The sequence below is a fragment of the Polyodon spathula genome, chromosome 4 (assembly GCF_017654505.1).
Source record: "Polyodon spathula isolate WHYD16114869_AA chromosome 4, ASM1765450v1, whole genome shotgun sequence".
NCBI lineage: Eukaryota > Metazoa > Chordata > Actinopteri > Acipenseriformes > Polyodontidae > Polyodon > Polyodon spathula.
In genome coordinates, this window is record NC_054537.1 from 70367606 (window position 1) to 70384285 (window position 16680).

Genomic DNA, 16680 nt, shown 5'->3' on the forward strand with positions numbered 1-16680 from the left:
GCCAGTCTGGGCTATAGAGCCAATGAATCAGCTGTCAATGCAAAAACCGAGAGCACTGCAATGTGCGAGAGAGCAAAGGAATGTGCAAAACACACAAATGTACACAGCTGGGCAAAGGAATGGGACATCTTGTGGAAAGACAACAACACATATTCGATAATTCATTATAGAATGACTGTTATTATATATATATATATTAGATATATATATATATATATATATATATATATATATATATTATATATATATATATATATATAAAAATTTCTTGAGATCCCGTGGTATAATCTTTTGGGTTTACGGTTTTTTTTTGTTTTTTTTTGTTTTTCACAAAATGTGTCGATTTGCCGGGATTATTACAATCCAGTGGGAATATGTTTTATTTTGATTCAATGCACTGAGTCTAGGTTTATCATTAGCGTAGTGCATACAATCCTACATATTTCAATATTTTGACGTCACAAGCACTTCTTAAACTATAAGCCTACGTGTAATGTTCTCTTCGCTTTTTTTGATCAAGTTGTAAATGTTACATGTAATGATTCTGTTTAACGTAAAATGTTTATTTTCATTGTAGTTCTTATAAAACATGGTTACGTGCATTTCAAACTAATACTATCTATCCACATAAATTGATAGCCTAATGATCTTTTTGCATGTTTTTTTTTTCTTTTTGTGAAAGTGTTTTTTGCCATCTTATGCTGATTTTGTTCATTCATTAAAAATGTACTGTATGTATCTGTCATTTGAAAATACATGATGTGATCATTAGACAATGTTGTTAAAAAAACAAGCTAATGTGCTGTGTTATAATTACATCTTTCTATAAGAATATTGGCTAACTAGACTCAATGCAATATAATGGGAATATTTCAATACGTAAATTCTAAAGTGAAACAAAGTAACACAATATACATTACAGTTCGTACATTATTTGTTTCCCTAGCTGCATTAATCATATGTATAACAAACAATAATATGAACTTTACATGCAATTACCCAGGACGGCTGTCCCGGCTGGACTTCACGTAGCAGTAGGGAATAGCGGTTTCTGCATTTAGGAATGCGTTATTTGGTCGTTTTTTTATTTTATTTTTTTATTTTTTTATTAAATTTTAATCAAGAAAAGATTAGAACTCCACCACAGATCACCGCGATTCAAAATTGTATTCACACATAAGGGACCCTAGTCCACAGCACCACTATTTTAAGTTTAAAACATACAGCCAGAAGTTTCTATGGGACGTAAACATCTTGGTCAGGATGGGAATTTGATGTAACATGATAAATACATATATAATATATTGCGCTTATTATTATTGTCTTAATTCGTTGAAATGAAGAAAAACCGCTATGAAAAAATAAAAAGGATACATGCTTCACTGAGATATAACTTGGAGTTGAACATAAATTATGTATAAAGTAGGTATTAACAGACCTTCAATGAAACGTTACCTTTCAGCTCTGATATGCTCATTAATAAAGTACTCTTCATATTTCCAATATAAAACAGTCTAATGTTTAAATATAATGAAGAAAATGTTCTAAAATACGATCTGTATCATTTTAATATCATATATGTATGTTAAGTATAACTTTGTAATTCCTGGTCAAGCAATTTAATTTTACTTCACAAGGAACTGCCATCTATTGCATACACAGCATAATAGCAAAATGCCACCATTCTTATTTTTTAAAAAGTATTGTCGGGAGGAAAACAGTTTGTGTTCTTTCAACACAGCAAAAGCTGAATTAGTAATATAGATATGTGCTTTGAAGCATTAATAACATAAATTAAGTTACTGTGATGGGTTTGGAATAAATGGATTCTTATAATATTTAATTGATAGTGTTCATACGTTTTGTTTGTTTGATTTTTTATTTATTTATTTTTTTTATTTTTTTTTTTTTTAAGGAAATTACGTTTTTGTTCACTAAAAACGTGATTCAAACCCTAATGATGTCAGCCCCTCTTTACAGTATATAATGTATGTTAGTTAATCAATTAGCGACCCTGGGATGATTAAGTGCGCGTCTCATTAGCACAGGCAAAACACACACACACACACACACACACACACACACACACACACACACACATATATATATATATATATATATATATATATATATATATATATATATATATATATATATATATATATCAAATTGCATTCTTCCACCTCCATTGTGTTGTCACTTTCCCTTCCCTTCAGATTACACTCAGACGTAGACCAACCGCGGTGTGCAATGAGAAACGTCTTGTTATAGGGCTGTCTCTTTTCGCCGTGTATAGTAGACGAGCTGTGATTGACCACTGTTTAGCCACGAAATGTCAAACAGTAGCTGCTAGCTCCTCCTCTTTCTTGTATAAATATCCTGACTATTCACTGCTGAGCACTTAACGCTGTAGTGAATACAGCTGTGAAATGCAGTAGAGAGTAAAGGTATACAACAACTGAAAAGAGAATTGCTTTTAGATCAAATTCGTGCTGGTTTATTTTAACCCGGTGACACTACTTAATACAGGAACATAATTTTCTTTGAGTATATAAAAAAAAAAAAAATGAAGGCTGTTGTTAGTCCTGGTTGCCCGCAGAAGGATTCTTCGAACTGCAGTGAGCTTGCCTTGCGGTGTTTATCGGAGCACAGCTTGAGCATCGCCCGGTGTAAGATGGAAGAAGACTCCTTCTGCCTGCAATATGACATGAATGACTGCTACAGCAGATTGAAGCGGCTCGTGCCAACCATTCCGCGGGATAAGAACGTGAGCAGAGTAGAAATCCTGCAGCATGTGATAGACTATATATTGGATTTGCAGTTTGCTCTGGAAGCGCATCCAGTTCTGTTGAGTCAACAACATGGGAACTGTCCGTCTGCCAACCGCAGGGCACCACTGTCCCCTCTGAACACCGACCAGGTAAGCAGAGTAAAAACGCATTTATGTACCGTGGCTGGTTTCTGTACCAAGAGCAAATTATGGAGGTAAAAAAAAGAAAGATTCGTTTTGGGGAAGCTAAAATATAAAATTGTTTTTTGGGTTATTTTTTGTTTAGTTAGCCTCTAATAGAATGCGAATTATAATGTTCTTATTTCCATGCTGTTTATATGGCAATCGTTGATTTGCCAGCTGAAAGTAAATATTCTTAATTGAAAGATAGGGAGAAAAAAACAAACAACACATGTCAATTACCAGTATGCGTTTTATTTATTTATTTATTTATTTATTTATTTTAAACAATGTTGTTTTAGTCAGGTGTTGGTGAACTAATAATTCTGTAAATTAGTATGTAATATTTTAAAACATATTGTGACCCTAGCAATTACCATTTAATAACGGGATGGTTAAATTACTATAATTGATGTAAAATGTTCATATTTCTATATTAGGTTAACTATTTTTAAACCAGTTAATAGTTACATTTCGTTTTTACAGGCAAGCTCCATAATAAAAAACCAAGAAGACAGCATTTTGTGTCGTTGAGAGTTATAATGGTGAGTATTTCAGTTTTTCAAACAGTATTGTGAATAACAGGTTACGACGAGAATTATACATGTAATAAAGAAGCACCTAATTATTTGTATGTTTATGGAAATATAGTATAGTATACTATATGTGACTGGTGATAAGGCTAAGCAGACAGTGGGTGACAGATTAAACGATCGGTATCAGTTTCTGAAAACATTTGCACTCCTGGCAGGTTCACTTGTGTATACCTGGGACAGTACTCTGTAAGGTGAGGGTTAAATTAAAAATCTCTCATGTAGTTTAGTGGACAATCATTGCTTGCAGCTGCATCTTCTGAAGGTTGTCCAGGCCAGAGGACTGGTTGTTGTTTGACCTGGTTTGTTTTGGGTTGTTGATCAAGCATGCCTTGTTTTGTTGGTGGCGCCAGTCAGTCTGGAGCAGAGTGCTTCACACACCCCCTCTATTCATTCCTCTTCCACAGGTGTGCAGAAAGCAGATCCAAGGCCAGAAAATGCTGGAGGGAAACTTAAGACCAAATCAGAGGGAAGGAATGCATCAGACATGAAAAAGGGGGAAACCAACATCCAAAATTAATATCATTTTACAGATTTATAGCATGTATTATGGCATGCCATCTGCAAAAGAAAGACTTACAATGATTGAACTATTTTCTAACACCAACAGAAGACAAAAATCCTGCTTTAGAATTTTAGTGATTTTTGTTTTCTATTCTACTAAAGATACAATTTTAAAGCTTTACTAACTTATGGAAGAATTGTAAATGTTTTTACATCTATTGTTTAAAATAGATGATTGTGGGACCAGGGAAATGCTTATTTTCCCTGTAATAAATTGTTAAATATTGTATAGAAGGATAATGATTTACGACCCCTAATATTGTGTATATAGAGAGATGTTCTATAAGTGTAATGTGGAAAAATATCTGTATGCTAAAATAGACTACTGTAATTATAAAATATTTTTTATTAAGAAAAAAAAAATGTTTTTTTGTAAATATTGTGTATTCTCATTTTTATGTTTGTTGGATGAATCCATAACGTTTTTCAAATAAAGTGTTAAAAAATCAAACCAATTCAGCTCATATTTGTGTTTTTTATAAACTGATTAAAATGAAAGCTTTTCAACATGATTGACTTAAACCAACTGCGTGACAAACTATATTATGATGTATATTGTCAGTGACTCCACGAATGGTAGAATATAATTCCTAGGCAGGTGTATAATTTGGAGTGAGTCTTTGGGAATTCAAATTGTGATGGAAGAGAAGAGACGTTTGTTTCTATAATGTCTACAATTAACAATTAAACAACGGAGTGTATGCAGCTGATGGTGACAAAATAACGATGTGCAGATTTTTCAACCATCGGCTCGAATGGGAGTCGAAAGATACTGTCTAAGCATTAGCTGTTTATTCCTTTTGGGGAAAATATGGCTTGTTTGCTTATATTTTATATTAGTATGCTAATTATTTGTTTTATTTCACGTGGTGCAAACTTTGCACTGGCACAAATGCTGAATCAATTTGCCTTGCTTAGTGTTTAAATACAGAGAAACCCCAAGCTTGTATACTGGAGCCCTGCTTCAGTGCAATGGGATTGAAATCCAATCCCTATCAGGTTTTTTAACGGGTAGATAGCTGTATGTAAAATTATTATGACAGCACACAATAATAGGACAGTGTAAATATATATATTTTTAAAAAATTTATCTTACTGTATTTTTATAGAGGGCATGGGCAGTATTTAATGTAAATAGGCAGTTAATTATAAAGAGTGGGGGACTATACGTTACCGTTACTGCCGCTAATGAGAAATTATGGTAACTAAATTATTTTTCTGTGTGAGGTCTGTTTATGTCAAAATGTTTTAAAAAAGCAGATAATGTTTAATAAAAAAATATGTATGTAGCTAAAACATGATGTATACTATACTATTATTGATATACATCTATTTGAGTTGTTTTATTAATGTGTATCTGTAATAAAACAAAATTTGTGAAAAATAAAAATAATTTCACAGGGCTCTAGCCATAGTTAATTCATAGCCCATAAGTTAGCATTAAAGTATGTAGTGTGCTTATTGGAAGTATTCGTGACTTCAAGGTAATGTTGCATTTTACTCGCCCAAAATACAGATTACACACATAGGGGTAGATGTAAGTATAAGCACAGTGCAAATAATTGCAGATGCAAAATTCAAATTGCATTGCGGCCAGGCAATTATTTTGCACTGCGCCCTATGTAAGCTTAAGAGCAATGCAAATTACTCAACAGGCACAAATAATGATCCGCAATTATGATAATGAGGGTCCCAATGAGTGCGTCGGTCTATTTAGCTACTGCACTTGCAGTTAGGAGTACAGAGAACAGTAGGCAGCTTTTACTGGAGTACTGTAAACGATACCCTAATTATATATATTAGCATATCTATAATATATATATATATATATATATACAGAGGAAGTCCTCTTGGCACACTGAAAAGAAAATAAAAAGTTTTCTGAGAAGAAAATTGATGTTGGCTGAGAGTCCTTACGCCTGAGATCACTCAGCAAAACAGAGTTGTTTGGAAAAGCCTCAGCCAACATCAGTTATGCTAGTATCCTTAGTAAATTATATGTATTGGCCTGCCCTTTTCAGCATGATATCCAGAAATTTACCTAGCACTCAAAGGTGGATTGGATTATTCCTCCAGAGATTCCAACTGTGGTCTGAAAGGAACCAGAGGCTTAGTAGTGGAGAGAACACAGCACTTTCACTAGTGCAGGGATAGCGGTCCCTAGATTGACGCAGGCGTTTAGCTCATCCCTCAATTCAGCTATCAGGTCTAGGATGACCTTCGGAGTGAGACGATAACGATTTAGCACCGCATCCTCCAGCATCCCAAACAAAGTGACCCTGGGATTGAATATGCAGGGTGTTCTTCATCTTGATCTTCTCATGCGAACGTGTTCCTGCCTCTCCTCAACAAGAGCCAGGGGTCGCCGCATCAGGAAGCGTACTACAGCAGGAAGCGTACTACAGCAGGAAGCGTACTACAGCAGGAGGCGTACTACAGCAGCCATCCTGAGGCCACTGACAGGTCTCTGCAGGTGTGTGCTTTTATACAGCTCTTAGTTACTCGCTTCTACAATGGTTTGCACCTTGTAAGAAGAGGTGTAAAGTTTTTGGAGGGTCAGCAATTGCTTAAGTGCAAGGCAAAATCCTTACATCACATTATAATGTTTGCACCCACTTATTATCCAGCTCCCGCCCAATTCCATGCTCTTTTCTTCATTTGAATGCCTTTCAATATACTTTTTAATTGATTAAAATTGCAAATCTGATAGCAGGTGCAGAACGGTAGGTGAACACCATTCTTTACATATTCTTTACAATCAGACTTTTCGGCTGCTAAACACGATTTATGGCCGCATTATGGGGGGTTTGCACCTGCATTTTTCGTGTATCCTTACATCTACCATAGTATATAAAGTGGAGCTTATACTGAATGACCCTGGAGTGCTGCCTGTAGGCAAAAGTAGAGGTATTAGTTGACAGTGAATTAGTATTTTCTCCAGGCATTCAGCACTAACATTTCTTTCAGATAATTTTAAGGTTATCCATGAAGCATGGTGTTAAGACATTGTTGGCTGATTTCACAGTTCCTGGTTAGCACTAAGCTTGTTTACCAAACCAGATTTCACCAGAATTCGGAATTCCTCCCATGCACCCTTAATTATCTGGAGATTACAAGTAAATAGAGGATATTGGATCAGGTCAGTTTGATAAGCTACTGTATGTATTCAACTGGTATCAAATGCAACGTAAATCATACATTTTAAAGACATCTCCACCTCACTGGGATCTGTGAAACCAGCTGAATATGATATTTACCTGCCATTATGAGTTTGAATGTATATTTTATGTATATAGGGTGTTTTTTTATTATTTAGAAGTGCTATTTATTCAAAAGCATTACCAATTTTGAGAAATTAATATGCAATTCTAAAATCTGCATCTATATTTAGAGATGTTAAAATATAATAAAAGTACATTCCGCATTCTTGTTTGATCACTGCCAGTCTGTAAGTATGATTATGATTTCATAATAATAATTATTCACCTTGGGGATCACGATCCAAGGTAGATGCTTGATAATTAAGCAGTGGCGTCAACTGTCAATCAGAAATTGCTGCTCTATCAGATGCTAATGCAGAAGTAGAAAATTGGGAGTTCCTGCAACGTATTCCAAACAAGGATAGTCCACAGTGTTGTTGGTATTTATTTGACCATTAAAAAGCACATGTACAAAAAAGAACACAGAAAATTAGAAGAAAAAAAGAAAATGAAAAGACTATAGAGATGTATACAAAAACAGCCAACAAGACACTATTGGGGCAAAACTAAAAGAAATGACCAAGTAAATAAGATAGTGGCATAGCCTATTTTTAAATCATCATTATGTGATATCTTTAGGTGCATTTAAACTATAACATCTACTACAATATGCAGATTCCATAGCTGTAATTCAAAGCAGAAAACAAATGTAATAATAAAAGTGTAAAAAAGAACATTCAGCATATAACAAATGTAGTTCAGTGTGATTTGATGATAATGCTGGGAAAACATTACAGTTGCACCCCCTAACGGACCAACTGGTTTTCATTTCACAACACGCAGTTAATTCAGACATGTAGGGTAAAGTAAACTTTATTTAAGTAGTTTGTTTATATTGAAACATAAAAGTAACTCTGCTCCTTTTTAGAATAAATAAATGGGGGTTATATTTTTATGATTCAACAGCTTCATAGTGTAGCTGGTCCAACACCTGCTACAAAACAAAAAATAAAATGTTATTATATCCAATATGGCAGATTTATTTTAAAAGTAGCAGCACACCTGTGTGGAGATGTTGGTTTTTTTCTTTTTTTTTTCTCACAACACCTCAAAAGTAATAACATCCTGTTTAACAAGGATATAGGGTGCATATATCTTAAACAATTGTAAGTGGAGCTTTGAGTGAGGAGGAGGTAAACAATGGGTTTCTGTAACCACTAGAATGTCAGCCTGCCAGCTGATGTTATTCTAGAGAGAGAGAGAGAGAATGGATAGGCACACTGCTGTATAGGGATATTGTTTAAACAGGTGTGTGCTGCTTTGCCACAGGGTACAGAAAGAGAACGATGCAGTCTGAACTCAATAATGCACAGAGCTGCAAAAAGCTTGGAGCAATCAATTGTCACAGTAACACAGGGACTTTTAGGGGCTGGGCCAACTGCCAAGTTGCACTTTTTAATTTCTTTAATTCCCAGCCATGCTGCATATACAGTATAAACACGTTTCATACAAACATGTTGGCTTTAAAACAACACAGAAAATAAAATATTACACACACCTTTTGTGAATTGTGATTTTGCACATGGTTATATATATATATATATATATATATATATATATATATATATATATATATATATATATATATATACACACACACACACACACACACACTCACACTGCTGTGCAAAAGTCTTAGACATGTTGTATTTTTCTATTCTGATGCATTATGAGAATCAACAATTTACTCAAAGCCGCCACTAGTGTTTTCTACTATTAATAACAACCTTGACTTGCATAAAGAAGGAAAAACATTAAGTGAAATAGCTCACATCACTCGATTTTCAAAGAGTGGCATCCAAAGCATAATCAACAAGTACAGAGAAACATCATCTGTAATTGACAAACCCAGGACTGGAAGACCCAAAAAGTTGTCTAACTGTCTAACAAGAATGAGCAATACTTGAAGATAATATCCTTAAGGAAAAGAAAGAAGACAAGCTTTGAATTGACAACCGAACTGGCAGAGGCACAGATGTTCCATAGTCCAATTTCTGTGTTCTTCTGCATATTTTAGCCTCTTAGTCTTGATCCCCTTTCTTAACAGAGGTATTCTTACTGCACCACATCCTTTAAGTCCTGATTTCAAGAGTGTACTTTGTACTATTGATTTGATGGACAACAACACCTGGACATTATTTAGAGATACACCCACCCCTCATTATATCGCCCCTCGCTATACTGCAGATTCGGATATATCGCGGTCCTGGAGTTGGCTCCCCATTTTTATAGTCTAACTGCGCATGCCTTAGCTGCAATATACATAGGCAAAATCACTTAGAATTACTGTTCATTTTATTTCGTACTGCACATCACAAACACAAATATACAAAACAATTAAAAACAAAGCATTATTATATTGCATAAAATAAATTAATATTAAATAGATATGCAATTGATATTAAATTAATTTTAAATTAATATTTAATAGATATGCAATTGCATATTAAATTTATGTTAAATTATTCCTTCTTACTTTCCATTAACATTTAAGTCAGATTAACTGTTTTTTCAATTAAAAACATGTAAACAATGGGAAATGATTACATATTTTCAAGGGTAACAAAATGTAATATAAATGGATAGGATATGCAATTACATTTACATTTGGTTAACTAGCTATTGCATATTTCTTAAATATTAATTTAACATTAATTTAATACGCAATTGCATATCTATTTAATATTAATTTATTTTATGCAATATAAAGTGTTACCGCTACCTTTTATACGAAAAATGAGAAAAAGCTGGTTGCATAGAGGATTTATTTTGGACCCTCACACCCCTGATAAAATGAGGGAATGGTTGTATAGTATTTGTTATTAGCCTATTTGTTTTTCTATTGGTCTCTTGCTATATCGCGGCCCTCGATATATAGTGGATTTATATTGGCCACCAATAATATTGAGTGGGTGGTGCATCTTAAAACGATTCAGAGATATTTCGAAATAACTTCCTGTCCATTTAGGGATATCTCTTAATAACTTCCTCTTCATTTAGAAATATCTCTAAATCATTTGAAGATATCTTCAAATGAACAGGAAGTTTCATGATATCTCAAAATGACTTCCTGTGAAAATGCTCATTGTTTGAAATATACTTCCTGTCCATTTAGAGATATCTCCAAACAGGAAGTTATTTCAAGATATCTCTAAATGATATAGAGCAGTGGTGCGCAAACATTTTAAATGCCGCCCCCTTTTTTAGCATCCATTTTGTTGCACCCCCCCAACACACGTATTACAAAGTTAGACCTAAACTTTATGTTTTAAAGGTGTTTTTTTCCCGATTTCGTGTAAATCATATATTCTTTCTTAACTACAAAAAGTCCAGATTTAGATAAATACATAAGCATATCACAAAACATTTCAAATCAGTCTATAAATCTTTTTTTTTTTTTAAACATAGCGAGTGAACATTTAGCTGACATGTTAAATCGAGGTTTCTAACAAATAAATCTGTGAATTTAACTATTTTGTTTATACTTGGCAAGTCAACATTTAGCTAACATTTCTAAAAAATAAATTAGTGAAAAAATACACAGAACTTAAATCTTTTTATTTTTTTTTAAACTTGGCAATTCAACATTTACCTAACAGATAAATCTGAAAAACATTAACCCTCAGACGGAACAACCCTGAATGGCACTTTAATTAACTCATTTGCATTAAAAAGCAGCATAGAAAGTTACACACATGTGAGGAGAATATTTTAGCAATCAGAAATGATTAATAACTCGTTCTGGCCCAGAAAGCTCTTTTTATCATTAAAAAGCTCCCGGAACAGTTGGTTCAGAAGGTGCAAAGATGACAAAAACGATATACATAATACAACTAAGTGAGAACAACATAATACTGCTGAAAAAACCCACCCAACTGACTTTTCATTTCCCATTGCGTGCAATAAACAGCTGTATAAATAAAACCAACCAGATCACTGGGTTCTGAAGATGCACATGCAGCTATGCAGTGTGAAAATGATACACATAATACAACTAAGTGGGAACAACATAACACTATTGAAAAAACCCACCTGGTACTGTGTCAAGTGCCAGACTAGTCATGCAGAGCAAACACAGCATGACTCAAAAATAGCACAAAGAATGAGCACAAGAACATAAGAACATAAGAAAGTTTACAAACGAGAGGAGGCCACTCGGCCCATCTTACTCGTTCGGTTGTTAGTAGCTTATTGATCCCAGAATCTCATCAAGCAGCTTCTTGAAGGATCCCAGGGTGTCAGCTTCAACAACATTACTGGGGAGTTGGTTCCAAACCCTCACAATTCTCTGTGTAAAAAAGTGCCTCCTATTTGCTTATTTGGAATGCCACTTTATCTAATCTCCATTTGTGACCCCTGGTCCTTGTTTCTTTTTTCAGGTCGAAAAAGTCCCTTGGGTCAACATTATCAATACCTTTTAGAATTATGAATGCTTGAATCAGGTCGCCGCGTAGTCTTCTTTGTTCAAGACTAAATAGATTCCATTTTTTTAGCCTCTCTACATGCCTTTTAAACCCAGAATAATTCTGGTCACTCTTCTTTGCACTCTTTCTAGAACAGCAATATCCTTTTTGCAGCAAGGTGACCAGAGCTGAACACAGTATTCAAGATGAGGCCGTACTAATGCATTGTACAGTTTTAACATTACTTCCCTTAATTTAAATTCAACACTTTTCACAATATTTCTGAGTATTTGTTGGCCTTTTTTATAGCTTCCCCACATTGTCTAGATGAAGACATTTCTGAGTCAACAAATCTTTTTCATAGATTCCTTCTTCAATTTCAGTATCTCCCAGACCAGTACAAATTGATCCACAAAGGAAGACATATTTTGCCAAGGGGGCACCCTCTGGTAAGGAGGACCTATTTTCAAAGACTGATTGATTCAGATCAAGTAATGTTTCGCAGATACGGATATGAAGTTCTTGACGGAAGGGTCGAAAAAGTGATTGTTCATTATTTGGGACAAGACGAAACACCTGAACCATGTGTGCCCCCTATGAATATGAGGAAATATCCCCGGAGATCTCATGTTCGTACAATGCCATCAGTGCTGTCCGAAGCTGCAGAAAGAAAACATTTGGGCCTGACTACAATTTACCAGCAAAAAATAACAGCAGCTGATGCTTCCTCTGCCCATATGAGAGTGATGCTGCCCAAAAATACACAACAAATAAAAAATAAAGAAAAGTATGAAAAACAGAAAGGGACTGTCAGTCGCAATGATTTATATGGTGAGTATGAGCTTCACTATGCCCTGGAAGGATGTGTCTGTCAGTATTCCCTGGTCCCTGAAATCTCTGTAACTTTGGCGCTTCCAGAAGTTATTGGTATTTTTGAGGAGGTGACAAAGTTGAATCCAAGTACACTTCTTTCATATGACACAGTGTTTCAGCTTGGTGACTTTTACATGCCCCCCTTAATATTTCAATTAAATAATGTTATTTATTTTTTGTGGAAAGTCCCGCAATTCCTGTGGCTACCCTTTGATTCATAACAAGGGCACAACACATGCTCATGACACGTTCTTTTCATTTCTAGCAAAACATGGTCCCCAGGTCAACAACAGGTACCCAGCAATAGTAACCAACAGAGAAGCAGCTATTGTAAAAGCGATTGAAAATAATATTCCAAGTTCTACACATGGGGTATGCTGGAACCATATTATAAAAGATGTTGAATTCTGGGTTTCAGCTCATGAAAGAGGGAAAGTTGACAGAAAAGTTTACAGCAAGAATGTTCTGCGGTTGTACAGTGAAGAGGAATTTCTGGAGTTGTTGGAAAACCTAAAGGTAAAATGGAATGCATCCTTTCTCAATTACTTTAATCAGAAACTCAAAAAGGACATCCTGACAAAGACTGGCAGATGGCTGTTGGAAGAAAAAGGGATGTATAGGAAAACCAGCGGAATTACAATGAACATATCGGAAAGCATGAATGCCGTATTGAAGAGGCTAACTAAGCTGAAGGAAGTGAACATGGATCAAATGGTTTTGGCGTTCTACTTCCTGCAAACATTTTACCTGATAGAAATTTTGAGAGGACGGTGTGACAGGGGAAGTTATCATCTCTCACCCGAGCATGCAGAAAATTAAGCCTGATTTTATAGAATTCCCAGATGATTACTTGCCTGTAGAGGAGAAGGTCTAGACCATTGAAGGTCTAGCTGATTTGATTGTAAAACAAAACTGCATATTTCTACATGCACAGTCCGGCTGCTTCCTAGTCAGAGGATTGCATGAAAAAGAGGTGGTGAAATTATTCCTATTTGAAACACGTTCTTGCAACTGTTCTCAAACGTGCTAAAACATATTGGCAGCACAGAAGTAAATAGCTAAAAAGCAACCCGCAAAAAAGATTGTGTACTCTCTAAAAAAACTCAAGATGAATGCAAGAACAGGAAAATCTGGAAGAAAAAAACACAACAAAAGTATAAACTGCAGAAATTGGCAGCATTGGATTCCCTTCTGATGAGTGACACCAGAATTAGTGCTGCACAGGAAGACATCAAATCAGTGGAAACACATGTGAAGTGGTTGAATCCAGATAAACCTGTTCCTAAGGAAACTATTGCATCCTGCTTTCCACTGGGTGAGTTTGATCCAGCAGCACCACTGTTTTTAAGCTCTCCTAAAACCACAAACAGAGCAATACAAGTTTCATGGGAATCCCTAACAGGTTATCCACACATGAAGAGTACACGAGTACAGAACATTTACATTAATGTTGAAGACATGAAGTCTCTCTTGGGTAACAACTGGCTAGTTAACACTGTCATTGAGAGCTTCTTACTTATTAGGGCTTCCCTAAAGAACGTCAATGAAACAGTGGTTGATGAAAGTGTTGACAGCTCAGTTATGATTGGCTCAATTGAGTTATAAGGATACACTTCAAATGTTCACGAGTTTGGCATAAAATCAGACATTACAGAAGAAGACATCTGGATTATCCCCATAAATATACATAGTTGTCATTGGATACTTGTGGCAAACATGACATGTCGATGCTGTACGTCTGAAGGAGAACTGATTGCGTATAAAAGTTGAACAATTAGCTTATTGAGGACGCTCGCTGGAGGTCACTTCAGGTGCTGTATGGAGATTGGCGGTTCCTGTTTGCGATGCAGTCTGGGATGGAAGGTATCGTCTGATGTCATTAAGTTTGGAGCTGAGGGCTGTGACTGTGATGGTGTGTTCGAACGAAAACAATTTGAAAAGAAGAAAGTTTTCTATATTATCAGCGGCTGCATGAGGAAAACGTTAACTAAACTACTTGCCAAGTATTTGGAACAAACTACGTGCCGGAGGCCAGATGAACAAACAAGGTTAACTAACCTGTTTGTTCCAGCGGAACAGGTCGTACAGCTTTGAAGTTTGGTTTTAAGTTATTGAAAGGATTCATGCATCGTTGTTTCGATTACTAAATGGAAATTGACATTTTTGTCACTGGTTAAATATCCAATACAGTCTCTGTAAGGAAGAGAAAATAACTCGAACATAACTGACTTGCAGCATATTAAATGAACATTACTCTGTCTGTCAGAACTGCTGAAGTATTACCGACAATCCTTGTGTATTATACAGATTCGTGTGTTCTTTACTTTATTATTTTCCCCCTATTTATTTATTTTGTTTTGACCAGTAAATCATTTTAAATATTGCTTTATAGTGTACTGGTGCCTTTTGTTTCTGTATTTTATTTGAGTAAATTGTTAATTAACTTTTGCTTTGTTGATTAATTGTTGGGTATGTATATTGCGGTGTGTGTGTTTGCTGAGACTATTGAAACCCGGCTTGCAGTTTAATAGTGTAATTTGGCTCGTGAGGGTATATTCCCGCAACCACTGACGTTGATTACTAAAGAGGTGTCTTTGGTAACAATGGTAAAATTAGTTTGTCTCTTGGAAGGACCGTATTTAAAGAAGGTTTCCAATAGGGATGAAAAGCTTTTCATTGTCTTGTACTGTTTATTACTACCTTAGCAATTAACTGTTATATATATATATATATATATATATATATATATATATATATATATATATATATATATATATATGTGTGTGTGTATATATATATATATATATATATATATATATATATATATATGTATGTATGTATGTATGTATGTATGTTTGGTTAATTAATATTTTGTTCTGTACATGTTTCTTTATTTTGTAAAACTTGTTTTTTTTATTGTTTTTTGTAATTTGGTTTCATTATTATGGGTAAATGGACTTAAAGCTGGAGCCATCTAAATATATATATATATTTTACCTCATAAGCAACTTGTTTGGTTATTCAATTAATTAATAGTTCCCTTTTACTCTGGTTGACTATATAGGACTTGATTAGGATGATGGGTATTCTGGTCCTGGTAATGTGGTTAAGCTAAATATTTTGATAGGACATTTATTACTATCTGGCAACCTAGAGCTTGATGCCGTTACAAACTGATGCTTGTTTTCATGAAGTGGAAGATGATTCTCTACCTAGATTCCAAACATGGCCTCTCCACCAACATTCACATACTGCAGACATTAATAGACGTGCAGATGGCTTCAAAGATTGATTGGTCTGAGTGGATCATTCATGCGCTGCGTGACGTACCAGTTCAGCATGATTTATCCAACTGTGGAATTTTTGTATGGCTGTTTGCACATATTTTGTGAACTGGATCTCTGGTGCCATTCCCTGTCGACATGGTTCCTGTACGGCAGTGGATCACTACAGAATTAATCAGAGAAAGAACATTCCTCCCACAATCTAGTGTAATGCATAAAAAAAAATCACAGGACAAAGGGGGAAATGAAGCAGGATGTCAGAAGTGATTTCAATACGCCCATTTCCAGAAACGCACCCAGGGGGTCATCATCCACTGCGATGAAAATGGTGATGCTTTAGTTGTTAAACTTATGGAACGCATTGATAGGAATGTCCAGCGTGATTTGACACATCTCCCGATGGCTTTCACCGCCCAGTTCTGTCAATTTTCGTTTTTTTTTTTTTAGTAATTTCATGGCAAATAAACCTAGCTTATTTTGTGCTGATGTCATGTTCATACCTTCTGTAGATACTACTGACCTCAGCACAGCGATTGCCCAAACGTTCGCAAAGTACCAGCTAACTTGGGAAAATGTGACTTTGACTTGCATAGATTCTGCTTCATCATACATGCCAGGGACATTAAACCTAATCAGAAACCAGAACTGCTATGCCTCATATGTACTTTTTCAGAGATTTTTTTCCCCCGATTTTTTGCCGATGTTTTAATTAAACAGTTTTTTACCGATTTTATCCCTATTTTAATATAAGTA

General features: G+C 35.1%; 1 protein-coding gene across 1 annotated transcript; it reads left to right on the forward strand.

Annotated features, from left to right (window-relative positions):
• Positions 1 to 2398: 2398 nt before the first annotated feature.
• LOC121314807 (DNA-binding protein inhibitor ID-4-like) lies at positions 2399 to 4433 on the forward strand. The gene is made up of 3 exons (XM_041248495.1): positions 2399 to 2920; positions 3437 to 3495; positions 3951 to 4433. Exons 1-2 carry the CDS (start codon positions 2567 to 2569, stop codon positions 3482 to 3484), a joined length of 402 nt encoding a protein of 133 aa, XP_041104429.1. The 5' UTR covers positions 2399 to 2566; the 3' UTR covers positions 3485 to 3495; positions 3951 to 4433.
• Positions 4434 to 16680: the final 12247 nt, after the last annotated feature.

What these genes read in the sequence shown, in the direction of transcription:
- LOC121314807 (XM_041248495.1), top strand. Translation starts at nt 2,567, where the DNA reads ATGAAGGCTGTTGTTAGTCCTGGTTGCCCGCAGAAGGATTCTTCGAAC. An exon ending in CCCCTCTGAACACCGACCAG is followed by an intron (nt 2,921 to 3,436) that starts GTAAGCAGAGTA and finishes TCGTTTTTACAG; the next exon opens with GCAAGCTCCATAATAAAAAA.